We start from the raw sequence: 27,324 nt of genomic DNA, 5'->3' as shown, positions 1-27,324 counted from the left end.
GGAAGTTTCTTTAACAAATCTTCCCACGGTAACATTTTCAAATATTTCTTGATATCTTCTTACATATTTTATGTTTGATGGTCACATTGGGTCCTTATTTCATGTGAATTTATTTTATCTTTATTATGTGATTTATGATCTAAGTTTTATTTTCAAAAGGTATTATCCCCATCAAAATTAATGATTTCCATTATTTATCAAAAAATACAAATTATACACATATCATATGCTATTTATAAACTCAATCACTCATACTTATTGTCAGAGCCCTAATTTCAGAGTAAAAACACCACTGCAAGTTATGACAGGAGGACAAATATAATTTTTAATTAATTTACCATATATAAAAAATAATTAGATAGGAAAAATGCAGCCAGATTGGCAAAGTAAGAGCAAAATAACTTGATACAACACAAAAGAAGAATTTAAATGGGATGAACAAAATAACAAAACAATATTTTAGAAACGTAACCTGTAACCAGTTTAGTTGCTGCCATTTTGGCAAATTACGCTCAGTATTGATATCACATAAAATGTTTTTCCAGCCACCTCCTCAAGGCCCCCTTGACTTCTTTGTTTCTCACACTGTATATAAGGGGGTTCAAGACAGGTGTGAAGATGGTATAAAAAGCTGAGACCACCTTATCATGGTCCTCTGAACCGTTAGATTTGGGCCTCATGTAGATGAACATGATGGTGCCATAGAAGAGTCCCACAACCACCAGGTGAGAGGAGCAGGTCTTAAAGGCTTTTTTCTGCACTCCAGCTGACTGCATGCAGAGCACTGCAGCCAGGATAAGGCTGTATGAGGCCAAAATGAGAGACAAAGGGATCAAGAGCATCAGAATGCAGCAGACATACATGAAAAACTCAAAAATCGTGGTGTCAGCACAGGCAAGGCGTACCAGTGATGGTGCTTCACAAAAAAAGTGATTGATTTCCCGTGAGTGACAGTAAGGGAAGCTCAAGGTGGCACCAGCCTGCATCAGCCCATCGATCCCTCCCAGGAGCCAGGAACCTGATGTCATGAGTAAACAGAGCTTCTGACTCATGAGAATGGGGTAGCGCAGTGGGTGACATATGGCCACATAGCAGTCATAGGACATGGCCGTTAAGAGGAAGAATTCACTCCCTCCCAGAGTGAGAAGAAGGAAGATTTGGACTCCACAGCTAGTGGGAGAGATAGACCTAGTGTCCATCAGGTAGTTGGCTGCCATTTTGGGAACGATGGTGGAGACCAGCGGCATGTCCATGAAAGAAAGCTGGCTAAGCTGGAAGTACATGGGCATGTGGAGTTGAGGGTCCACATGAATGAGAATGATCATAAGGGTGTTGCCCATCAGTGAGGTGATGAAGATCATAAGCACCATGGCAAACAGGAATAGGTGGATCTGTGTGTGGTTAGAGAGCCCTAGAAGAATGAAGTTTATTCCTGTGGTGCCATTGGCATTGACCATGGCTCTACTGGTGCCTGAAAGATGTAAGAATGATGCAGAAATGAGATTTGTTTAAAAGGAAGCTTGTACCTATCTTTATGAAAACTTGATCAAATGACTTGGGAAATCTCAGACTTGGAGGACTAATTACTACTTTAATCTTTCACTTACAAACAAGATTTTTGCCATAGCATACTACTATCCATCTCTGCTGTTACTATACATTATTTTTTATTCACACAAAATTAGATAACATACATATACAGTGGTACAAATTATACCTCTATTGTTTTTTAATAATTTGTCAGTATGCCACACGTAATTTACTCATGACGTTACGAAATATTACTCATGCAATCCGAGTTCTTTACACTTTTGGTATTTCTATATTGAAGGAAATTCAGGTTTATGCACTTTAGTAGGTATTGAGGTGATATGCCTATAGTTATTACTTTTGCATGTGTTTTAGATATTTGCTTAATGTATTCTCACATGATTTTCTTCAATATCAAGACAAATTAAAATTTCAAAAGTTTCAAAAAAATTACAACCAATAAAACTAAGTTTGATGGGGAAAAAACAAAAGCAAAAATTCTCTATTTCACACTTACATGCAGCCTGTGCTCTAAATACACTAGGCTTTCAGCCACCACAGATACTACTGTACCCATCACCACATCATTTATATTATCATGACTTGCTTTCCTGATCATGGTGCCTACATCTCGTTAAGTTTAGAACCCCCTCAACATTTAAACTTTTATGTATTATGTTCTTAAACAGTGCTGCTGGTTGTAATTTATATATCCATTCTAAGGGAGCCCTGGTGGCACAGTGGTTAAGCTTTCGGCAGCTAACCAAAAGCTTGGCAGTTCAAACTCACCACCCACTCCTTGGAAACTCAATGCGGCAGGTCTACTCTGTCCTATAGGGTCAGAATTGACTTGACAGCACAGGTGTTTTGGTTTTATCCATTCAAAAAAAGTTAATAATTTCATAAATGAACATAATTCATATTGCATGCAATTTTCATGTAAATTTGGACATCAATAATCTTATGCTTTTAAAAGTAGAAGACAAAAACTAATCCATTAATTATGACTTATCCAAATGATATTCTCATATAATGAACCTGAGGTCCAACATCTCCCACAGGTAAAATATACAGGTACTCATTCACTTTCAGAATAGCTCCTCTTTTCACTAGAACCTATAACTTCCATTTCTTTTACGCCTAAGTATTTTTGGTGGTAGGAATGGATGCACATGTAAATGGATTCACCTATTATACTTAGGTAAGTGGTGTCTTTTGCTCACAAATTCAAATTGTCAAAGAGAGCTGTGAATTCAGGATTACCAACAGTATTATGCTTGGACTTCATTCATAATCTGTGGTGTAGTAAATCCTTTTTTAGTTTTTCTGTAACTTATTTGGAAAACTTTGCAAATTTTGTGAATGGTCTATGATCTTCAGACCTTTAATACATATTAAAATTTTTTGATTCTTAGTATATACCAACATTGACTTTCATATCATTAAAATATGTAGACGTTCCATTTTTCAAAATTGATATAAATATGCTATAATAGTGAGCATATCATTCTTTTATGCTTTGTTCCCTCAAATATATATATTTTGAGTGAAATATATATATATTCAGTTTAATATATTAACTACTGCCAAATTTTATTACATCATATATATGCAATTTATATATATAAATATACATGTATATATATGCAATGTTTATTTAAGAATACTTAGCTTCTTTCCAATCTTTTGTTAGTATAACCCATATCCTTGTGCATGTGGCGATATTTTCTCAAGTAAATATTTTACTAGAATATTTTGGGTTTAAGATAATTGCATCTCCACTTTTACACTCCAGTCAACTGTCAATTTGTGTGATAATTCCTCCACATATTTTACTGTTAGATGCGATAATTAACAGAAATCAAATAAGTGTGAAAATAAACTTAAATTGCATGTCATTTAAGTTACATGGCAGAAACTCTTTTAATCTATTCATCGACCTCTTGGATTTCTTCTGCAAATTCTCTGTGAATATCTCTTATTCATGGTTTCTAGATTGTTTGGCTTCTTCTTAATAATTTAAAGAATTTCCCATGTATTTTGTAATTTATGTATTTAATTATATATATAATTTATATATCTTTATAACTTGTTATTTATATGCATTGTGAATATCTTCTCCAGTTGATTTTATATATTTGACATTTTTGTTATTTTGGACTGAAGTTTTGTATTTTACATTACATATATTTGGGATACTTATATTAATAATTTAATATTAATGTTCTGCATTTCATTAATAGGCTACCATTTTAAACAATTTCAGTGTTATTTGGATCAAACAACTTGTTATTGGTATATAAGTTGTTTGAATCTATGATCATTGTTGATTTAGTATTACATTGTACTGTCTTTGCATGCATGAATATTAAACATATTAAACTCACAAAATGTATTGCTATAGTTCATCTTTTAATGTGTAGTCTCTGATTTCTTTTTAAAACAAAATAGGGATAATCAGTGTCCTTAAAGGCCACTAAAACATAGGTGTAAAGTAGTCTGTGTCTGTAGATTTTTTTTTTTTTTTTTTTAAATAATGTATTCACTTTCCTATTAGTTTCAGGTAAGTTGTGTTTTCCTATTACTTTTTAAATTCATATGACTTTCTATTTTTAAGGAAACATTTTCCTTTCCTAATCTATTTTCTTTGTTAGTGTTTCTTACTGCATTGGGTGGATGGACAGGTCTGTGTCTCTGGCTGCCGCTGAACTGGAGGTCATGACATGCAAAGTTCATTCACGTAAGCCTGCCCTGGGTCAGGGCATACTGGGTATAGACATACGAGTTACGAGTTCCTTAAATAACATGAAGACTAAGAGTCAGAACTCTAAAGACCTGTCCATATTTTGTTCACAAATATGTGTGATATTTGGGGAAGGTCACTTACTTTCCTATGAGCCACTCTCCTTGTTTCTAGACTGGGAAAATTCGCAGACTTTGGTAGACAGCTGTACTGGAGCACTGGTTTCGTTTGTTCCCATCGGGGCTCATTCTCTGCTTTGGCGATTTGATAACCACCTGCTAAGGCCCTGAGCTTAAGGGCAGCTTTCCAGTGTTTCTCAGATGCCAAGGTTCAATGAATATGATTTTGAAAGTCTTCTGTAGATTTAAATTTAAGATGAAATTATTTTAAACTAATAGTATTTGAAAATGTTATTATATCAGGCATTCTATTCGCTGGACAAACAGTTCATATAATGTGAAATAAATGTATATTTCACATTTAATCAGCATGAATTACGAAGTTCAGAAAAGTTACATGACTGATCTAATAATAAACATTTAAACTGGTAGCTGCATTCATCTGAAGGTTGTCTAAACGTAAAAGTTCATATTTAATGGCCAGGTTTCTAGACTTTGAATACCTATGCCACTGTTTAGTAGTTGGATAAATTTGAGCAATATGCTTAAACCTCAGTTTCATTATGTGCAAAATGAGATGACATAATAGTATCTACTATAGGATTATTTGATAATTACAAAATAAAATGCATATAAGTACACTGGAGAATGCATGCACAAGAAGATAGCTCTAAAAAGTTATTGATTATTATTATTATATTATTATTGGTCATCTATAGATGTTTCCTACCAAGATATTTTGAAAGTAAAATTAGTATTTTCCCATAACTCACATGTAATGTAATGTTACTTATTTCATATCAAAGAACAAAAATATCATTACGTATCAGTCTTCATTTTTCAGCATAAGTGACATGTTTTCTCTGTTCCTTTAGATTTTTCTGTCTGTCCTCTGTCTACCGTCTATGAATTTATTTTGAACATAGAGGAAACACTCATGACCATGGTAAATTTAATTATTCCAAGGCTATTAGGTTATTTGGTTATTAATTTTTCAATGTGTTCTCATGCCTTTAATATTCAATGTGTTATAAGAATTGTAACAGATATCATGAAACTTGTCACAAATTCAATAATGTCTCAAAATTCAAACAAAAAAATTTAAAATAGCAGGTAAAAAGAGAAAATATTATCTGTATTTCACATCAAAAAGGCAGTTGTTCCCAAGTGAATTCAATTCTTTGTAATTCCACACTACCAAAGTAGAAGAGGGATATGTAGGTCAGATAAACTTCTAGTTGTCTATAATATCTCTGTACAATTTAAAATAGGATAAAAAATTGTTCCCATTTATTTTCTAGTTGTATAAAGTGGGTAATTGCAGAGAGCTCAGAGTACTTTTAGATCCATTGTCACATTTTTCTGTCTACCTCAATGTGGTGTTCCCAGAATTAGCAAAGCTTCCCCTTTCTCAAAGGTACACTCTATGTTACATACCCACCTGTCCAATATTCTGGCCTGGCACTAGTATGTTCATTTCTTCAATTCAATCCAAAACAATTCCAAGCCAAAATGACTCTTACTTCACATCTGCATGATATAGATGGAGTAACTCAGACATAACAAGGATTTTTATAACTGTAGCAAACAATGTCCCAAGTCCTATGTTAACCCTGGATGTGCATTTCCTCATGGAATGTCACAACAATTAAATGAGGCAAACTGTCACTGTTTCAGATTTGCAGATGAAGGACTGGAGGGTTAGATTAATTTATTTTTCCCTGGTCTCAAAAGTAGGAAGCATGGGTCCAAAATCCTGGTCATGAAAGTAAACTCCCCACAGTTATTTTGGGCTTGCCAGCCAGTTTTTTGTTCCAATTATTATCTTAATAATGACAAAACTTTTTGAATAAAACAGACAACATAAATAAAGAAAAAAAACTTTTTGAATAAAACAAACAGCATAAATGAAGAATGGACCCTCAAACACATCGCTGTTGTTAGATGCCATTAAGTCACCTAACACACGGCTACCCCGGGCAAAATGCTGCCCAGTCCTGCGCCATTCCCATAATCGGTTGTTGATCGGACTATTGCCATCCATCGGGTTCACTTTGGCTGACTTTTCAGAAGTAGGTCGCTCGCCTTTTCTTCCTAGTGTATCTCAGTCTGGAAAATCTGCTGGAGCTCACTGGAGCAGCTGTGAGTTCTGTGAAGTTAGGCAGCTCTCTTATAAACTGTGTGTCTCAGGTTAGTGTATTTAAAATGGGTAACTGTCTTACTTTGTAAAAATGAAAAAAGATAGTGCATGTAGAATGTTTAATTAAATTATTTATATTTAGTATGTTATCAAACATAAGTTTTATCTCTACACAAACTTTTTCCCAAAGAGAAATTCATGAATAGAGAATTTAATAGAATCAGATATATGCATCCATTTACCTTAGAGTCAGAGTGTTAACTAAGACTCAACTTTCCTAAAAGCTTAGTACAGATTGTCCCCGACTTAACACATATTTGAGTTACAACGAACTGCCCTATGACTATCCTTTTTTTATCTTTGTACATCTTATTATTAGTAATATGTACTACATATAACGTTGTAGCACGTAATTTGTTGATGTTATCATTCTCTTGCCAATCTCAAAGACAAATAAAGATTGGATTTATAAAGATACTGTTAATAGGAGACAAAAACAATGAATATTTTTTTAAAAATTAGATATTCTACTTATATCAGAGCTGACTTATGACAGAGTCTTCAGAATGGAACCCTGTCTTACACTGGGAAATACCTGTAATATTATTTTCATAATTACAATTTGATAAAGATACATTAGTGCAATATAATCATGAAAGGATGTTTTCTCTCACTGGAAATTAATACATAGTTTAAACGAAATTTTTATAATTTCTATGCATTCAAACATTATACACTCAATGTCTCTTTATGATATTCATTACCAGTAGGAATGCAATGAAGATTAATCTCAGGGTAAAAGTGAAAAATCCTTTATTAGTTAATTTGGCAATATGGAGTGAGAGCCAGAGAGCTAGTCTTGTCCCTTGAAGCATTGCCATACCTTGTGGATATCGTTCTAAAATATGACTAAAAAAGAAGGGCTGGGAGGAGACCCTGTAAACACAAAGGGCTTATTTTGCAAGGTTTTCCACAATGTGCATCCTGAACTATTGTAGAACTAATAAATTTCCCATGGAACACAATATAACAGCTGGAACAATCTTAGATATCATGCTAATCGTATAAACAATATTTTTCAAATTGTAAAAAATGTATATGGAAGAATATAAAAGGAATAGTTATGATGTTATCAAGTGCAATCCAGGTGCTTTAATTTCTGTGCTTTCCAAATAGTATGATTGTGATATAGTTTTTAAAATTACAGAAATTAAGTGGGCCACAGTGAAAGCATTAGCGCATACCATCCCCGGTTGTAAGCACTCAGTCTAGGAGTCGTAGCACTAACCTGCATCAGAGGAGCCACCGTGCAGGAGGTGTGGAAATACTCTAAGCCTCTGGTTCCCAGATCACCGTTCGGATCCCCACCACTGCCTCTGTTGCCGGTATAAAATACAAGGCACCTGGCTAAAGCCTTAGGGATTCCTGAGCTTCAGGCTGCAGAAATGCTTGTGGGAAAGCATTCAGAAGAATACAGATGACCACATGCTCTCCTCATTTATCACCTCCATACAGGATTATTTTAAAATTTCAGGATATTTGATCTCTGAAGATAATGACCTGTTTTATCAACATGCTAAAGTCAGGATGTGATTATTTTGAATATGATGCTTGCCTTATAATATTATTAGTATTAAATGAGATACGATGCATAAAGCACTTAACTCATACCTAGAAAATATACTTAGTCCACAATCCTGTTAACCTAAACTTTCACAATAACTAATGTGTCAAGAAAGAGCTGGTAATGATGTGGGGAATAGAGTGGACTTCTAGACATGTCTTACCCAACAAAAGGCCATGACCGAATTGAACTTTTCCAGTCTTGAAACTTTCTAGTTATATATTTGGGGCCTGTTATATAACCTCTCTGAGCGTCAGTTTAATCATCTGTAAAAGGGGCATAATAATGCCTCTTCCACAGGATTATTTTTAGGGGCTACTGTATAGAATAAGGAGCCCTGGTAGTGCAGTCGTTAAGAGCTCAGCTGCTGACCAAAACGCCAGCAGTTCAAATTCACCAGAAGCTCCTTGGAAACTCCATGGGGCAGTTCTACTCTGTCCTATTGGGTCGCTATGAGTTGGAATAGACTTGATGACAATGGGTTTGGTTTTGGTTTCAGGTATGGAATAAATATAAAGCACCAGATCTATCAAATAAGTATAATTTCATTGTCTCCTTTCATCTCTGCTTTAGCTGAATATGTTGACCTATGAACTGACGTACGGTAATGAGAGTTTTTTTTTTAATGTCTTTATCTTGCAACAGAAAACAGTAAAAATCAGTTGCCATTGAGTTACGTCTGACTCATGGCAACCCTGTGTGTGTCAGAGTGGAACTGTGCTCTGTAGAGTTTTTAATGGGTGATTTTTCAGAAGTAGATCACCAGGTCTTTCTTCCAAGGTGCCTTTGGGTGGACTTGAACCTCCGTCTTTTCAGTTAGCATCTGAACATGTTAACTGTACCACCCAGGGGCTCTGCTCCAGGAGATTATACAGTATAACTGTTTGCACCACTCAGGAGCTCCAATATGGGAGGTTATACGATGCTGTGCTACATAATCAAAATATAATAAGCATTAACTGATTGATTTGTTACAGCTCTGCTTATGAACTGGTTAAGGGTTAAGAAAATGGGCTGAATTATTGCCGTGCAATGAATCACTTTTATATGGCTTTTCTAGCCCTGGTCTTGTAATATCACAAAATGATTGTCTGGGCCAAAATTTTGCAAGGTATTAGTAGATTTACTACAAAACTAGTGGATTGAAAATTCACTTAATGGGATTGTGCCCTTTGTGGTCCAGCTAGGAGATTGGTTGTTGTTCCTATTCTGTTAGGCTTATATAAGGGCCAAATCCACAGAGGTTCTGGGGCCCCTCACTACCAACAAAAAGAGCGTAGAGTGGAGTGCATCCTTTGGACCCAGGGTCCCTGCATTGAGAACTCCCTATATTAAGAAGAGAGAGTTGTAACAGTGAAGACAGGGATGGTGGGCTTGCTGGTCCATAGAGAGAGAACTGAGTGTCTTTGTGCAGGGTTGTGCCTCCTACTAAAGTACTGCAACAGTTGTACCTGCGGGACAGAGACCTGAGTGTGGCTGGTGTAATTTGCTTCCTTCCCCCTTTGGGCATCGTGGTGGGAACAATACATTCCCTCACGCAGGGTAGGCCTTGGTATCACGGCAGCAAGACAGAGAACAACTCTGGCCTGGGTAGCATGGTAGGAGGCAGCAGCATAGGTCAAAAAGGGCCCAGTGGCAGAGGCTCAGGAGATCCTGTGCAGGCGTCTTTCCATTAGTGAAGCAAGGCCCAGTGAGGCCCAGGGGCAGAGCAGAAGCCTCGGAAGCCATGCAGGTGTCCTGGGTAACATGGTGGCAGCCAGAGGCAGTGGTGACATGAAGACAACATTTGACCAGAAACACAATGTGCCAGTACAGTGATATTAGAAAGAATATGAGTAGTTTGGAGAAGAATAAGCAGATCTGCTTTGAGAATTTGTTTTACTGTTTACTGTTTGCTTTCTAGAAATAATAATAGTGGCTTTCACTTTGCCAATATTGTGTAAATGTCTTGATCACAGATGGCCGTAGCACTCATGGAATGGTTGATGCCAGTGGTTGTACATGCCTCATTCCTAGTTGTCTGGTAGTTTGAGGCACATCCTGTTTGCATGTGCAATGTGGTTAGATAGACAAACCACACAATTATATAATTAATTGGATTGTCAAACCAATCTATGAAGGGATATTTGAATTTTATTTTCAAACAGGCATATACCTATGGATATAGTCAATAATATGAGAAAAAAGAAAGTGAAAGTAGAAATATAAGTCAAATTCTGGTAACCCTGAATAAATTAATTAAAAGAGAAAATAATAATATTAAAATCAATAACAAAAATCAGGACAGTTGATATTGATTGAGTTATTAATTTCTGACAAAACAATAATAGTAGGAGACTTCAACACACCACTTTTGGTGAAGGACAGGACATCCAGAAAGAAGCTCAATAAAGATACGGAAGACCTAAATGCCACAATCAACCAACTTGACCTCATAGACATATACAGAACACTCCGCCCGACAGCAGCCAAGTATACTTTCTTTTCTAGTGCACATGGACATTCTCTAGAAGACCACATATTACGGCATAAAGTAAGCCTTAGCAGAATCCAAAACATTCAAATATTACAAAGCGTCTTCTCTGACCATAAGGGCATGAAGGTGGAAATCAATAACAGGAAAAGCAGGGAAAAGAAATCAGACACTTGGAAACTGAACAAAACAAAAGACTGGATTATAGAAGCTATTAAGGATGGAACAAAGAAATTCCAATGAGAATGAAAACACTTCCTGTAAAAACGCTGGGACACAGTGAAAGAAATGCTCAGAAGTCAATTTATATCAATAAATGCACACATCCAAAACGAAGAAGGGGCCAAAATCAAAGAATTATCCCCACAACTTGAACAAATAGAAAGAGAGCAACAAAAGAAACTCACAGGCACCAGAAAAAAAAAAAAAATACTAAAAATGAGAGCTGAACTAAAAGAAATAGAAAACAATGAAAAGAATTAACAAGACCAAAAGCTGTTTTTTTTGAAAAAACTAACAAAATTGATAAACCACTAGCCAAACTGACAAAAGAAAAACAGGAGAGGAACTAAATAACCTGAATAAGAAATGAGATGGGCGATATTACAACATACCCAACTAAAATTAAAAGAATTATATCAGATTTCTGTGAAAAATTGTACTCTGACAAATGTGAAAACCTAGAAGAAATGGGTGAATTCCTAGAAACACACTGCCTACCTAAACTAACACAAAAAGAGGTAGAACAGCTAAATAGACCCATAACAAAAGAAGAGATGGAAAAGGCAATCAAACCCCCCCCACCCCAAAAAAGCCCTGGTCCGGACAGCTTCACTGCAGAGTTCTACCAAACTTTCAGAGAAGAGTTAACACCACTACTACTAAAGGTACTTCAGAGCATAGAAAGGACAGAATACTACCAAACTCATTCTATGAAGCCACCATATCCCTCATACCAAAACCACGTAAAGACACCACAAGAAAAGAAAATTATAGACCTATATCCCTCAGGAACTTAGATACAAAAATCCTCAACAAAATTCTCGCCAATAGAATTCAACAACATATCAAAAAAATAATTCACCATGACCAAGTGGGATTCATACCAGGTATGCAGGGATAGTTCAACATTAGAAAAACAATTAATGTAATCCATGACATAAATAAAACAAAAGACAAGAATCACATGATTTTATCAATTGATGCAGAAAAGGCATTTGACAAAGTCCAACACCTATTCATGATAAAAACTTGAGCAAAACAGGAATAGAAGGAAAATTTCTCAACATAATAAAGGGCATTTATATAAAGCCAACAGCAAACATCACCCTAAATGGAGAGAGCCTGAAAGCATTCCCACTGAGACTGGGAACCAGACAAGGATGCCCTTTATCACCGCTCTTACTCAACATTGTGTTGGAGGTCCTAGCCAGAGAAACTAGGCTAGATAAAGAAATAAAGGGCATCTAGATTGGCAAGGAAGAAGTAAAAGTATCTCCATTTGCAGGTGACATGATCTTATACACAGAAAACCCTAAGGAATCCTTCAGAAAACTACTGAAACTAATAGAAGAGTTCAGCAGAGTATCAGAATACGAGATAAGCATACAAAAATCAGTTGGATTCCTCTACACGAACAAAAAGAACATTGAAGAGGAAATCACCAAATCAATGCCATTTACAGTAGCCCCCAAGAAGATAAAATAATTAGGAATAAATCTTACCAAAGATGTAAAAGACTTATACAAAAAAACTGCAAAACACTTCTGCAAGAAACCAAAGGAGACTTACATAAGTGGAAAAACATACCTTGCTCATCGATAGGAAGACTTAACATTATAAAAATGTCTATTCTGCCAAAAGGGATCTATACACTTAATGCAATTCCGGTCCAAATCCCAACGGCATTCTTGATGAGATGGAGAAACAAATCACCAACTTCATATGGAAGGGAAAGAAGCCCCAGATAAATAAGGTATTACTGAAAAATAAAAACAAAGTGGGAGGCCTTACTTTCCCTGATTTTAGAACCTACTATACCACCACAGTAGTCAAAACAGCCTGGTACTGGGACAACAACAGATACATGGACCAATGGAACAGAATTGAGAATCCAGATATAAATCCATCCACATATGAGCAGTTGATTTTTGACAAAGGCCCCAAAACAGTTAAATGGGGGGAGAAGACAGTTTTTTTTTAACAAATAGTGCTGGCATAACTGGATATCCATCTGCAAAAAAGTGAAACAAGACCCATACCTCACTCCATGCAAAAAAATGAGCTCAAAATGTATCAAACACCTAAATATAAAATCTAAAAAAAAGGTAAAGATCATGGAAGAAAAAATAGGGACACTGTTCGGAGCCCTAATACATGGCATAAATAGTATAGAAAACATTATTAAAAATACAAAACAAAAACTAGATAACTGGGAGCTCCTAAAAATCAAAAACCTATGCTCATCCAAAGACTTCACCAAAAGAGTAAAAAGACTACTTACAGAATGGGAAAAAGTTTTCAACTATGACATTTCCAATCAGCGCCTGATCTCTAAAATCTACATGATACTGCAAAAACTCAACTACAAAAAGACAAATAACCCAATTTAAAAATGGGCAAAAGATATGAATAGACACATCACTAAAGAAGACATTCACGTAGCTAACAGATACATGAGGAAATGTTCACGATTATCAGCCATTAAAGAAATGCAGACCGAAACTACAATGAGACTTCATCTCATTCCAACAAGGCTGGCGTTAATCCAAAAAACACAAAATAGTAAATGTTGGAGAGGCTGTGGAGAGATTGGAACACTTATACACTGCTGGTGGGAATGTAAAATGGTACAAGCACTTTGGAAATCAATTGGGTCTTCCTTAAAAATCTAGAAATAGAACTACCATAGGATCCAGCAATCCCATTCCTTGGAATATATCCTAGAAGAATAAGAGCCTTTACACAAACAGGTATATGCACACCCATGTTTATGCAGCACTGTTTACAATAGCAAAAAGATGGAAGCAACCAAGGCGCCCTAAGAACTTGAGAAATAGTTTAAACTGAGAAGAAAACATTCTTTTGTCATTACCAGAGGGGGGAGCGAGGGAGGGCGGGAAAGGGGTTTAGATAGTAATAGGAACTATTTTAGGTGAAGGGAAAGACAGCACACAATACAGGGGAGGTCAGCACAATTGGACTGAACCAAAAGCAAAGAAGTTTCCTGAATAAACTGAATACTTCAAAGGCCAGCGTAGCAGGGGCAGGGGTCTGGGGACCATGGTTTCAAGCGACATCTAAGTCAATTGGTACAATAAAATCTATTAAGAAAACATTCTGTATCCCACTTCGAAGAGTGGCATCTGGGGTCTTAAACGCTAGCAAGCAGCCATCTAAGATGCATCAATTGGTCTCAACCCACCTGGATCAAAGGAGAATGAAGAACACCAAGGACACAAGGTGATTACGAGCCCAAGAGACAGAAAGGGCCACATGAACCAGTGAGTACATCATCCTGAGACCAGAAGAACTAGATGGTGCTCGGCTACCACCGATGACTGCCCTGACGGGGAATACAACAGAGAACCCCTGAGGGAGCAGGAGAGCAGTGGGATGCAGACCCCAAATTCTCATAGAAAGACCAGACTTCATGGTCTGACTGAGATTAGAAGGACCCTGGTGGTCATGGCCCCCAGACCTTCTGTTGGCCCAGGACAGGAACCTTTCCTGAAACCAACTCTTCAGACATGGATTGGACTGGAAAATAGGTTGGAGAGGGATGCTGGTGAGGAGTGAGCTTCTTGGATCAGGTGGACACTTAAGACTATGTTGGCATCTCCTGCCTGGATGGGAAATGAGAGGGTGGAGGGGATTAGAAGCTGGTGAAATGGACACGAAAAGAGAGAGTGTAGGGAGAGAGCAGGCTGTCTCATTAGGGGGATAGCAATTGGGAGTATGTAGCAAGGTGTATATAAGTTTTTGTGTGAGAGACTGATTTGATTTGTAAACTTTCACTTAAAGCACAATAAAAATTATAAAAAATATATTTATTGAGAAATTACTGAGTGAGCTATATCGTTCCTAACAGTCTATTTGCATGATTTCATCGAAGCAGATTCATGAAGATGTTATTTTTAGCTCCCACTGACTTTTGATGAAACTGGATCTTAGTAAAGTTAAGTTACTGCCCAAGGTTAAAACCTTAAAAAAATTAGACTAGGAAAATGGTCTGGTGGTCTATTTCCAATAATTAGCCAATGTAAAACTTACGGATCACAACAGAACATTGTCTGACTCACTTCCTTTGGACAAACCATTAGGAGGGATCAATCTAATGCAGGACCTCATGCTTGGGGAAATACCGGGCCAGAGAGGGTAAGGGAGACCTTTGTTGAGGCAGACTGGCACCATAGCCACTATAGTCATTGCAAATGTGTACTTGTTTAATTAATTATTTTAATACATTTTTTACTGCAGTAGAGATATTTTTAATTTTATTGAAGTTTGTAAACAGATACAGTTAAACAAAAAGTAGTAGTACAGTGAGATGAATTAACTCAAAGGGAAGAGAACTGAGTACAAATATCCTAGAAGAAGAAATAGAATATTTTTTGACATCTAGGAGCTGACCTGGCACTATCAATTAGGTTTTTGTATTGCCAGGAGCTGGCCTTGATGTCTGCCTGTTGAGCAGACATGGTTTTACAAAATATCAATACGGAAGATAGGAAAAAGATTCTCCAAAGGTGTCCTTGTCTCAATCCCTGGAATCTGTGAATATGTTAAGTTACATGGCAAAGGAGAATTAAGATTGTACATGGAATTAAAATTGTTAATCAGCTGACCTTAAAAAAGAGTATCCTCTGATTATAATGACATAAAATTAGAAATCAATAACAGAAACAGCAAGGAAAAAAAATCAAATACGTGGAAACAGAACAACACCTTGCTTAAAAACTACTGGATTATAGAAGAAATCAAGGATGGAAAAAATAAATTCATAGAATTAAATGAAGAATGAAAACATGTCTTACCAGAACCTTTGGAAAACAGCAAAAGCAATGCTTAGAGGTCAATTTACAACAATAAATGCACACATTCAAAAAGAAGAAAGTGCCAAAATCAAAACATTAACCCTACAACTTGAACAAATAAAGAGAAACAAAAGTAGCCCTCAGGCACCAGAAGAAAGGAAATAATAAAGGTTAGAGCAGAAATGAATGAGATAGAGAATAGGAAAACAATTGAAAGAGTAGACAATACTGAAAGACGGTTTTTTGAAAAGATCAACAGAATCAATAAACCATTGGTCAAATTGACAAAAGAAAAAACAGGAGAGGAAGCGAATAACCTAAATAAGAAATGGAATGGGTGATATCACAACAGACCCAATGGAAATAAAAAGGATCATAACAGAATACTATGAAAAATTGTACTCTAACAAATTTGAAAATCTAGAAGAAATGGACAAATTTCTAGGAACACACTACTTACCTAAACTAACACAAATTGAGGTAGAAAAATTAAATAAACCCACAACAAAAGAAGAGATTGAAGAGATAATTAAAAAAATAAAAACCACCACCAACAAAAAAGCCCTGGCCCAGACGGCTTCACTGGAGAATTCTACCAAACTTTCAGGGAAGAGTTAACACCATTACTACCAAAGGCATTTCAGGCATAGAAAAGGATGAAATACTCGCAAACCCATTCTATGAAGCCAGCATAACCATGATAGAAAAGTCAGGTAAAGATCCACAAAAAAAAGAAAATTACAGACCAATATCCCTCATGAATATAGACCCAAAAATCCTCAACAAAATTCTAGCCAATAGAATTCAACAACATATCAAAAAATAATTCACCATGACCACGTGGGATTCATATCAGGTATGCAGGGATGGTTCAACATTAGAAAAACAATAATGTAATCCATCACATAAATAAAACAAAAGACAAGAACCACATGATCTTATCAACTGATGCAGAAAAGGTATTTTAAAAAGTCCAAAACCCATTCTTGATAAAAACTCTCAGTGAAATAGGAATAGAAGGAAAATTCCTGGACATAATAAAGGCCATTTATACAAAGCCAACAACCAGCATCATCCTAAATGGAGAGTCTTAAAGCATTCCCCTTGAGAAGGGGAACCAGACATGGATGCCCTTTGTCACCGCTCATATTCAACATTGTACTGGAGGCCCTAGCCAGATCAATAAGGCAAGAAAAAGAAATAAAGTGCATCCAAATTGGTAAGGAAGAAGTAAAAGTATCCCTATTTGCAGATGATATGGTTTTATACATGGAAAACCCCCCAAAATCCACAAGAAAACTACTACAACTAAAATAGAAGATTTTGCAAAATATCAGGATATAAGATAAACATACATAAGTCAGTCAGATTCCTCTGCACCAAAAGAGAGAACTTCCAAGAGGAAATCACCAAATCAATACCATTATAATAGCCCCCAAGAAGATAAAGTATTTAGGAATAAATTTAAACAGAGATGTAAAACCCTACACAAAGAAAACTACAAGACACTATTACAAGAAATCAAAAGAGACCTAAATAAGTGGAAAAACATACCATGCTGATAGACAGGAAGACTCAACATTATGAAAATGTCAGTTCTTCCCAAAGTGATCTACAGATACAATGCAATCTCAATCCAAATTCCAATGACAACTTTTAGCATGTTGGAGAAACAAATCACAAACTTCATATGGAAAAGGAAGAAGCCCCAAATAAGTAAAGAATTACTGAAGAAGAACAAAGTGGGAGGCCTCACACTACCTGATGTTAGAACCTGTTATACCACCATGATAGTCAAAACAGCCTGGTACTGGTACAACAGACACATAGACCAATATAACAAAATTGAGAACCCAGACGTAAATCCATCCACCTATGAGCAGCTGATAGTTGACAAAGGCCCAAAGTCCATTAAATGGGGGAAAAGACAGTCTTTTTAACAAGTGGTGCTGGCGTAACTGGATATCTGTCTGCAAAAAAATGAAACAGGACCCATAGCTCACATCACGCACAGAAACTAACTCAAAATGATCAAAGACCTAAATATAAAACCTAAAATGATAAAGATCACGGAAGAAAAAATAGGGACAATGCTAGGAGACCTGATACACGACATAAACAGAATACAAACCATAACCAACAATGCAGAAACATCAGAAACTAGATAACTGGGGTCTGCTAAAAGTCAGTTATGCTCATGAAAAGAGTAAAAACAGAACCTACAGATTGGGAAGAAATTTTTAACTATGACATATCTGGGAAGGGTCTAATCATTAAAATCTACAAAGTACAGCAACACCTCAACTACAAAAAGACAAATAAAAAAAATTAAAAATGGGCAAAGCATATGAACAGACACTGCACCAAAAAAGATATTCAGGTGGCTAATGTACACATGAGGAAATGCTCATGATTATTAGCCACCAGAGAAATGCAAATTAAAACAACAAAGAGATGTCTTATCACCCCAATAACACTGGCACTAATCCAAAAAAAGGAAACCCTGGTGGTGTAGTGGTTAAATGCTGTTAACCAAAAGGTCGGCAGTTGGAATCCACCAGGCGCTCCTTGGAAAATCCACAAGGCAGTTCTACTCTGTCCTATAGGGTCTCTATGAGTCAGAAATGACTCGATGGCGATGGGTTTGGTTAATCCATAAAACACAAAATAAAAATGTTGGAGAGGTTGTGGAGAGATTGGACTCTCATGCACTGCTGGTGAGAATGTAAAATGATACAATCACTTTGGAAAACAATCTGGTGCTTCCTTAAAAAGCTAGAAGTAGAAATACCATAAGATCCAGCAATCCCACTCATAGGAATATACCCAAGAGAAGTAAGAGCAGTCGCAGGAATAGACACATGCATACCATGTTCATGGGAGCACCATTCACAACAGCACAAAGATGTAAACAACCTAAATGCTCACCAGCAGACGAATGGGAAACAAATTACGGTGCAGACACACAGCGCAGCCTACTGACGGAGCCCGGCTCTACTCCGACACCCAGCGGGTCGCTGTGAGTTGCGTTTGATTCTACTACAACTGGTGGGGTTTTTGTTTGATATGAAGATAAGCTGTAGCTATGTTGTTGTTGATGTCTTGCGCTGAATGTTGTTGCTGAGAGCAGTTGCTATTTAGTTGGCTTCTACTCAAAGTAACCTAATATATAAGAGAAAGAAATTTTCCCCGGTCCCATGCCATCCTAATGATTGTTGGTATGTTTGAGTCCATTGCTGTGGTTATTGCGTCAATCCATCTTTTTGAGGGTTTCCTTTATTTTTGTGAGCTTCTACTTCACCTAACAGGACTTCTTTTCCTAGGGATCGGTCTTTCCAGATAATGTGTCCAAAGTAAGTAAGATGAAGTCTTGCCATCCTCATTCCTAAGGAACTTTTCACTGTTTTATTGTAAGACTGATTTTTTTGTTCTTTTGTTAATCTATGGTACATTCAATATTCTTCACCAACACCACACTTCCACGCATCAGTACTTCTCCTGCCTTCTTTTTTCATTGTCCAGTTTTCACATTCACAGAGGCGAACAAAAAGACCACAGTGTTGAATAGAAGTAGGGAAAAGAGATATCCTTGCTGTGTTCCTGATTTTATGGCAAAATCTTTCAGTCTTTCACCATTGAGAATAATGTTAATGGTTGGTTTTTCACAACTGTCCTTTATCATTTTAAGGAAGTGTACTGAGGTGAAGGAAATTCAGAGCTATACGACAGTATTGCACAACAAGCTATTTAATGGGGCCAACACATTGAAAGTCACATGCAAGGGGGTGGTCCCTGTAGCAGAAGGTCTTCCAGAGGCTAGAGTCACAGGTAGCATCAGAAGGAGAAGAGAGCAAGAAAGCTCCCAGGGGTGAGAAGCGATATCCTCCTGCAGCCAGGCGATAAGTCTCTGGGTCAGAGAGCTCTAAAAGCAGCAGCATCTTAGGGTCTTTATAACTACAGGAATTTATCTTTTTTTTTTTTTTTTTTTAGGACTAGCAGAAGTTGAGTCCAGTTTTGCAGGGTATGTAAAACAGGCAGGTCCTAAGTGGCTAAAAATCTGCTTATTTGGGCTATTTTTAAATCAGTTGGACATGTACAAGTTTGAGTTTCATACCAGTTTTTTTTTTTTTTTTTTCCATATAATACGCCTCAGCTTACTTGAAGAAGTAAATAACTTGGGGCTAATACACAGAGGCCATTTTTGACTCTCACACAATAGGAAGTTCGCTTTTATTCCTGATTTTTGAGTGTTTTTTTGTTAAACGCTTTTTTCTGCATCAGTTGATAGATCATCCCCCTCTCCCTACGTTCTATTAATGTGTTGCATTACACTGATTGACTTTTATATATACTGCACTTGTGGGACAAAGCACACAGGGTTATGGCATATGGTCCTTTTAATACGCTGCTGGATTGGAGTTTTACTATTTTGTTGAGGATTTCCATAGATATTTCTATGCAATATTTTTTTCTGATGGCTTTGTCTGGCTAAGTATCAGGATGCTGATAGCATCATGGATTGAGTTACAAATTATTCCTTCCTTTTAGTTTTTGGAAAAGTTTGAGAAAGATTGATGTTAATTTCTATTTGATGCCTTCTTTATAATTTCTTTGTCATTATTGATATTCTCTATTCGTTGAGACATTCTCCTGTTTTCCTTTAGGTCTTTGACCACGTTTAACACAGTAGATTTAAACGATTTGCCTAGCAATTCTATGTCATTGGTTCTTCAGGGACTGCTTTCACCGATTTTTTTTTTTTTTCCTGTGAATTGGTTGTAGTTCCTGTTTCTTGGCATGCCTAGTATTTTTACCAAACACTGGGCTTTGTGAATTTTATGTGTTAACTCTGAAAAGCAGATTCTCCAGCCTACCTAGTGCTTGCTGTTATTGTTGAGGGCTGCGGTCATCTGTTTAGTGACATTTCCAAACTATTTATTTGTTTGTATGTATTTATTATTTTTCATAGACTGTTTTCTTTGCCATGTGTGGTCACTGAAGTCTATCTTCAGTTATTTTAGTGGTCAACCAGTGACCTGATAGAGACCTTTTTTGGAGTCAAAAAGAGAAGAAAAAGAAAACTAAAAACCCTTTCCTGGTCATTGAAGATTGACTCTGAATTAGGTACTCTTTCAATGCTTAGCCAGGCCACCTACAATTGGGCCTTAGCCTACACCTCCGTTTGTGCAGAGCCCAAAGATCTGCCAGAGGCTCAAACCTAGGGTCCTCTCAGGTCTTGTCTGAGCATGCATTCAACCTGGGTATGTACATTGGATCTCTGATCCTTCAGTACATTCAGTATCTCTACAGTTTATTCTCCCATGCATCTGCCTCGTCAGCCTCTTCTTTTCCAGGCTATCAGGTTTGTCTGCTTCTTTCCCTGTTCTCCATTCCTTACCTAAGCTGGTTATGGCATTATATGTCTTTAAGGCTTTTCACAGACAGATACCACCTGGTAGCCACTCATGTCTGAGAGGAGTAAAGCCAAGGCCTATCTCAGAGCAGGTATCTCTGGGAACTACCAGATTGGTCAAAATAAACAACAACAACATTTTTAGAAAAAAGATCTGTCTTGTCCACACCCTGGCACCAGCAAGCCACACCAGGAATGTGGGCTGCTGTCTTCATGGCAGCTGCCAAGTGGAGAATGGGGGATAGTAGGTGAATAAACAAAAATGCCACCATTTTTCATCAAAATTCAACAACATCTTTTCTCATGAAGCACTTAATGTTTATTCTGTCAGGTTTTTTTCCCACTTATTCATTGCTTCAGGGAAACCCTGGTGGCCTAGTGGTTAAGTGCTACGGCTGCTAACCAAAGGGTCGGCAGTTCGAAGACTCCAGGCGCTCCTTGGAAACTCTATGGGGCAGTTCTACTCTGTTCTATAGGGTCGCTATGAGTGGGAGTCGACTCGATGGCATTGGGTTTGGTTTTTGGTTTTTTTCATTGCTTCAGTGGAGGGAATGAATCCTATACCTTCTTAACACACTGTTTTCTGTAACATCCCCTCTCCTGATGTTTTTAAGTGGCCTTTCTCTTATTTCAGAAACACTGGTGGCGTAGTGGTTAAGTGCTATGGCTGCTAACCAAGAGGTCAGCAGTTCGAATCCACCAGACGCTCCTCGGAAACTCTATAGTGCAGCTCTACTCTGTCCTATAGGGTCGCTATGAGTCGCAATCGACTTGACGGGAGTGGGTTTGGTTTTCTGGTTTTCTCTTATTTCAGTATTTGCTTGGTTGCTGTAAATATTTTAAAACTTTCTAAATTTCTAAAAAAGTTGATTCTAACACTTTTTGCTTTGTCGTTGTTTCTGTGCAGGAACAGGCCCTCCACAGAAGCTATCTGAGGCTATCAACTTGGTCATTTTCACTGACATTATCCACATCTCATTTTTTAAAAATATACACGGATATACAATTGATCCAACAACTTTCACTGAAATGTGTATCCTTTTATCACTCCCCATACAAGCACCTGACATATGTGACTCATCATTGTACACATATGTGTGCATCTGAATTATGTATTCTCTTCCATTGGTCTATAATTATATCAGTACAAATTTTTAATATCACATAGAATGATGCATCTCATTTTATTATTTTTAAAATTCCCTTTGAGCTATTACTGTTTTTTGCATCATTTTATATAAATTCTATAGCCAACTTGTAAATTAAACACACACACATGCACACACTGATGGGATTCTAATGGGGATTATATTGAATTTATGTAATAATTGAAATGATTTATTTTTTCATTGTTCAGTATAATTCATGGATAATGCACTTAAATATAATTGTTTCATTACAAGTAAGTATGGGTAGCAGTTAGGGGGAGGCATGAGGAATCTTCTCAAGTGCTAATAATATGTTACTACTTTCATATAGGTTTGTTCAATTTGCGATATCTATCTGATTAGTTGTGAATGTACTGTATATGGATTTCTTTATTCTGTATAACTTACACGAATCATCCTTCAAATTGCTATTTACTTAAAAAAAGTTTGTTAGCTATAGCTATTGAAGTTTAGGCATCGTGTTTAGTCAGGTTTAGGCTCTATTGGAACTCAAAAGCATGAAAATGGTCAAAAATACTACAAAAATTAATTACAATAATAAAAGATCAAGGATGTATAAAACTCTAAGGCCAAGATCAGGAGGCTGGGGTGGAGATTACCTGAAACTTGAAGCTAGCAACTGGACATGCAACCATATACTTCACTGACTGATGTGGTCTGCAGATGTGAACTTTCATGCAATCTGTGTGAAAAATATTTAAATATGTTAAAATTCATTAAATTTGAATGTACATTTATTAAAATATGGATTTATTATTTTCGTTTTTGATAGTAAGTATAAATTAGAATTTCAAACTTTATGTAAAACACAAATGGTTTACACACTTAAGTAATTTCACCACCAATTCCATTCGTAGATATATACAAAATACAAACTCTTGTTTATGGGAAACAGGAGACAAATGCAACAATGTTTATAAGTGCATTGTATATAATAGTAGACAACTAGAAATAAAACAAGCATCTATCAGCAACAACACCAACAACAAAAAATGGATAAATGTGTAGTATAGTCTTAAAATAGAATGCCATTCAATAATAAAATAGAATGGGCTGTCATTTCATTCAGCCTGGAGCGTTAGTAATGTCAACCGAAAAAACAATTTTCAAAAAGATTATCTACAACTTAAGGCCCCTTTATTAAGTTCTACAGCATCTAAAAATATTTTCTAATACCCTATGAATTCTATATTATAATTATAGCAAGAGAATTAAAAAACCAAAAATTCAGAATGATGGTGGAGGTATAGGAGGATATGAGGAGTCCCTGGATGGTGCGAGCAGTTAACATAGTCACTGCTAACTGAAACCTTGGTGGTTCGAGTCTACCCAGAGGTATAGGAGGATATGAAGAGTCCCTGGATGGTGCGAACAGTTAACATAGTCACTGCTAACTGAAAGCTTGGTGGTTCGAGTCTACCCAGAGGCACCTCAGGAGAACGGATTGGTGATCCACATTAGAAAAATAAGCCGTTGAAAACCCTACCAAGAACAGTTCTACTCTGACACACATGGGTTTGCCAAGAGTTGGAGGAGCACTAAAGATAAATTTACTATTTTAGTTGTTGGGTTGGGTGGTGAACTTACAGGTATACATTATATTATAAACAAACTGACCGAAGTAAGGCATTCATAGACCAATAAACACATTTTGTCTTGAACCAGAAATGAGTGTTCCTAAAGGCCATTACATATAATTATTATTAAAATTATTGACAATGGATCCAAAAAAATCTTGTCAGTGAATCTCTAAAATATTTCACAGAAATATACACTTTCTTCCAATACCATTGTTCATGCACTGATGGCACACTGGTTGTATTTTGCTCTCATGGTTTATATTCCACTTTATATTTAGCAGCAAGTAGTTAGCAACCCACTGCATTATTTATTATCAACACTCAGACTCTAAGAAGTTTTCCTATATTACTGATTGGAAAATAAATGATTAAATCCAATTTGGATAACGCTAAAAAAAATTTTTTTTTTTTTTTTATTAGAGCTAAACATGTGCCTAATTTATGACCAAGCAATTTCAATTTAGGTATATATACAAGAGAATTGAGTTCACGTGTTCTCAAAAAACACTTGTACAGGAAGCTTTATGGTAGTTTTATTCATTATAGTCAAACATTTCTGACATCAGAATGGAAATAATTATTCTAAGCCATATGATGGAATTCAGCTTTGTAATAAAAATGATGGAGACACTCAAAAATATGGTTGAACCTTTTAAACATGTTTAGGAAAAGAAGCCAGACATCAGAGAGAACTTATTTTCTGATATAAAAGTTTCGACTCAATGGTGATGAGAAATAAGAGCTTCTATTTAATGGCGATAGAAGCCAGAATAATGATTGTAATTGTGGGCCTAAGGCATTAACATGAAGGTAGCATAAGAGATGACGAATGATGAAATGCTCCACCTGTGGTTTCCCTCAAGCTGTAATGATGACAGTTCCACACTTCCAGTTGTTAATTTCAAGTTTTAGCCCAATTCTGAAAGCTTCTTATTTCATAGTATTTCACATCCCATGTGTCCACAAAACTCGAATGTCTGCTTTCTCCCAGTCTCCTGAATCTGCCCAGTCTTTGCCTCTCCACTAATATCACCTTGGTCCAAGGTAATATCTTGTCACAGCTGGACTACTGCAATGGCTTTCTCCTGCCCACATCAGTTCTCTACCACAACTCTGCAAAGGTAGCCCATTGTTTTAGGTTCAAAGCCACAATCCTCACGTTGATCTAATTTACACTGTAAGACCCGGCCCCAAAACATATACCTATTTCCTGTGTCTCACCAATTTACTCCTTGATCTTTTGTGACTACGCTGGGCATGTCCCCACCTCAGGGAGTTCTCACTTGTTCTTTGCTCTTCCCAGAACATTTATCCACAAATATCCACTTGTCTCTCTTCCTCGACTCCTTTTAGTTTTTGACAAAAGTCATATTCTTGATTCTCCCTTCTCTGACTATTTGACTTAATATTGCAAATATCCTCTGTTTTCCTGATTCCAATTTTCCACTTAGTTCTTCTTCATGGTGATTAATACTTTTTGGTATACTCTGAAATTTACCCAAACCCAGTGCTGTCGAGTTGATTCCGACTCATATAAGGTCGCTTTACCAGTTAATTTTATATACTGTCTTTTTCCCCACGATAAAATGTAAACTTCATGAGAGCAGAGACTTATGTCAGTTTTTTCTTGTTTAATCCCATTTCACCAGTGCCTATAACAGTGTCACATACAGAGTTAAAGCATTAAAGCCCTTGTTCAATAAATGAACAAATAAATAAATAAGTGGATGTATGCATTTTGCTCTATATTATAGTTTGGTCATCATATGTATTTTCCTGATATTATGTATTATATGGTAAATTATATTTCATGTGCATTTTATTTCAGAATATTAAAAAGGTACTAAAAATTTGTTATGACATGGGAGCATTGTGTTGACAGGGATTAAATCTATTGCTTTAGAAGATAAAGTTGAAAATGGCAACCATTCTCTTGCTTTTGCACGGCAAATCCACCCAGTTCCAATAACAAAGCTTTAGTTATTTCTGAGAAGTGTAGAAACCAAGGCATTGTTACATTTATTTATTTTGTAAACATTTCTTTGAGCTTACTTCTCTCTAGACAGTAGGCTAATCAAATCATGTTGTTCAGTCTCAAACTATAAAGGGTTCCTAAAGTCATATTTTCTGTACAAATGTCTATTTTCCCAGCACTCTTCTCATGGCCCCCATGACCTCCTTATTCCTCAGACTGTAGATAAATGGGTTCAGAAGAGGTGTAATGATACTGTAAAACACCGCCACCACTTTATCTTCCTCAGGGTAATGGAAGGTGTGTGGTCTTGTATAGGTGGAGAGAGTAGCCCCATAGAATAGGCTTGCCACAATCAGATGAGAGGAACACGTGGAGATGGCTTTTGTCTGCCCTTTACCTGAGCTCATCTGGTACACCACAATAAGCACCTGGGCATAGGAAGCCAGAATGGCCATGAATGGTAGTAACAGAATGACAAGGCCACTAAAGAGGACAGTATACTCATACTGGGAGGTGTCCTGACACACCAAAGGCATTAGAGATGGAACTTCACAGAAAAAGTGGTTAATGATCCGAGATGTGCAGAATGGAAGTTGAAATACATACAGTGTATGTATTAAAGCATTGATAGAACTACTGGCCCATGCACATGTGACCATGGACAAACAGATCGTCTTGCTCATGAGCACAGGGTAATGTGAAGGGTGACAGATCGCTACGTGTCTATCATAAGACATGAAACCAAGAAGAGCTTCAGTTCCACCAAGAGTCAAAAACAGAAAGGTTTGAATCTCACAACCGAAAAAAGTAATGGTCTTACTATTTGACAGGAAGTTTGCTGCCATCTTGGGTACCGTGGTGGAGATGTACACCATGTCAATGAAGGAGAGCTGACTGAGGAGGAAGTACATGGGAGTGTGGAGCAGAGTGTCCAATCGGATGAGGTGGATCAGTATGATATTTCCCATCAAAGCCACTGAGAAGATGACAGTAATGGCAACAAAGAGTATCTTGTTCATTTGGCCATATTGGAAAAGGCCAAGAAGTATAAACTCTGCTCCAAAAGTTTGATTTTCTGTCTTCATGGCTTAAATCAAAACAAAGCAGACCATATCTGAAAATTCCATTAACAACATTGATTGACCTTTGAGAGAAAACAAAATGATTATTAAATGCAGTAGGATTCCCTTTAATCAGCTTAGGTGACTATGTCTCTCCCTGTTTTTATATAGCAAACCCTGGTAGTGTAGTAGTTAAGTGCTATGGCTGCTAACCAAAAGGTCAGCAGTTTGAATCCTCCAGGCACTCCGTGGAAACTCTATGGGGCAGTTCTTCCCTGTCCTATAGGGTACTATGAGTCAGAATCAATTCAACAGCAGTGGGTTTGGTTTTGGGTTTTTATGCACTGAATCTGTGTCTATTGAGCAATGTGCATTTTGAAAAATAAAATAAAAATAACGTTTCTTTAAAATTGATCACAGAATAAAAATATAATATGGGGATAAAACATTTAGATGATTTG

The 27,324-nt window shown here is 36.7% G+C and overlaps 2 protein-coding genes and 1 long non-coding RNA gene across 4 annotated transcripts in view; 1 reads left to right on the top strand and 2 right to left on the bottom strand.

Moving 5' to 3' along the window:
* Window positions 1-524: 524 nt before the first annotated feature.
* LOC126058429 (olfactory receptor 2T33-like) lies at window positions 525-1,457 on the bottom strand. Its single transcript, XM_049853491.1, has one exon. It carries the CDS (start codon window positions 1,455-1,457, stop codon window positions 525-527), a length of 933 nt encoding a protein of 310 aa, XP_049709448.1.
* Window positions 1,458-4,038: 2,581 nt separating this feature from the next.
* LOC126058131 (uncharacterized) lies at window positions 4,039-27,324 on the top strand. 2 transcript variants are annotated; one of them, XR_007513110.1, is made up of 4 exons: window positions 4,039-4,270; window positions 5,268-5,338; window positions 19,656-19,686; window positions 21,986-22,235. It is a non-coding gene; the product is annotated as an uncharacterized LOC126058131 (long non-coding RNA). The 2 variants fall into 2 exon arrangements; XR_007513111.1 differs by lacking the exons at window positions 19,656-19,686; window positions 21,986-22,235 and adding an exon at window positions 26,633-27,324.
* Window positions 25,912-27,324, bottom strand: part of LOC126058122 (olfactory receptor 2AK2-like) — a 324,114-nt gene continuing 322,701 nt past the window's right edge. The window contains exon 2 of the mRNA XM_049853082.1: window positions 25,912-26,889. Within this exon, the coding sequence (XP_049709039.1) occupies window positions 25,967-26,887 (921 nt within the window). The 5' untranslated portion in view covers window positions 26,888-26,889 and the 3' untranslated portion in view covers window positions 25,912-25,966. The remainder of the gene's footprint in view (window positions 26,890-27,324) is intronic.

The sequence above is a fragment of the Elephas maximus genome, chromosome 14 (assembly GCF_024166365.1).
Source record: "Elephas maximus indicus isolate mEleMax1 chromosome 14, mEleMax1 primary haplotype, whole genome shotgun sequence".
Lineage (NCBI taxonomy): Eukaryota > Metazoa > Chordata > Mammalia > Proboscidea > Elephantidae > Elephas > Elephas maximus.
The sequence above is the reverse complement of the archived record's forward strand: the minus strand, read 5'-3'. Positions and strand labels throughout refer to the sequence as shown.

Bases quoted from the DNA above. Each gene is read 5' to 3' on its own strand.
- LOC126058429 (XM_049853491.1), bottom strand. From the start codon at position 1,457: ATGGTCAATGCCAATGGCACCACAGGAATAAACTTCATTCTTCTAGGG.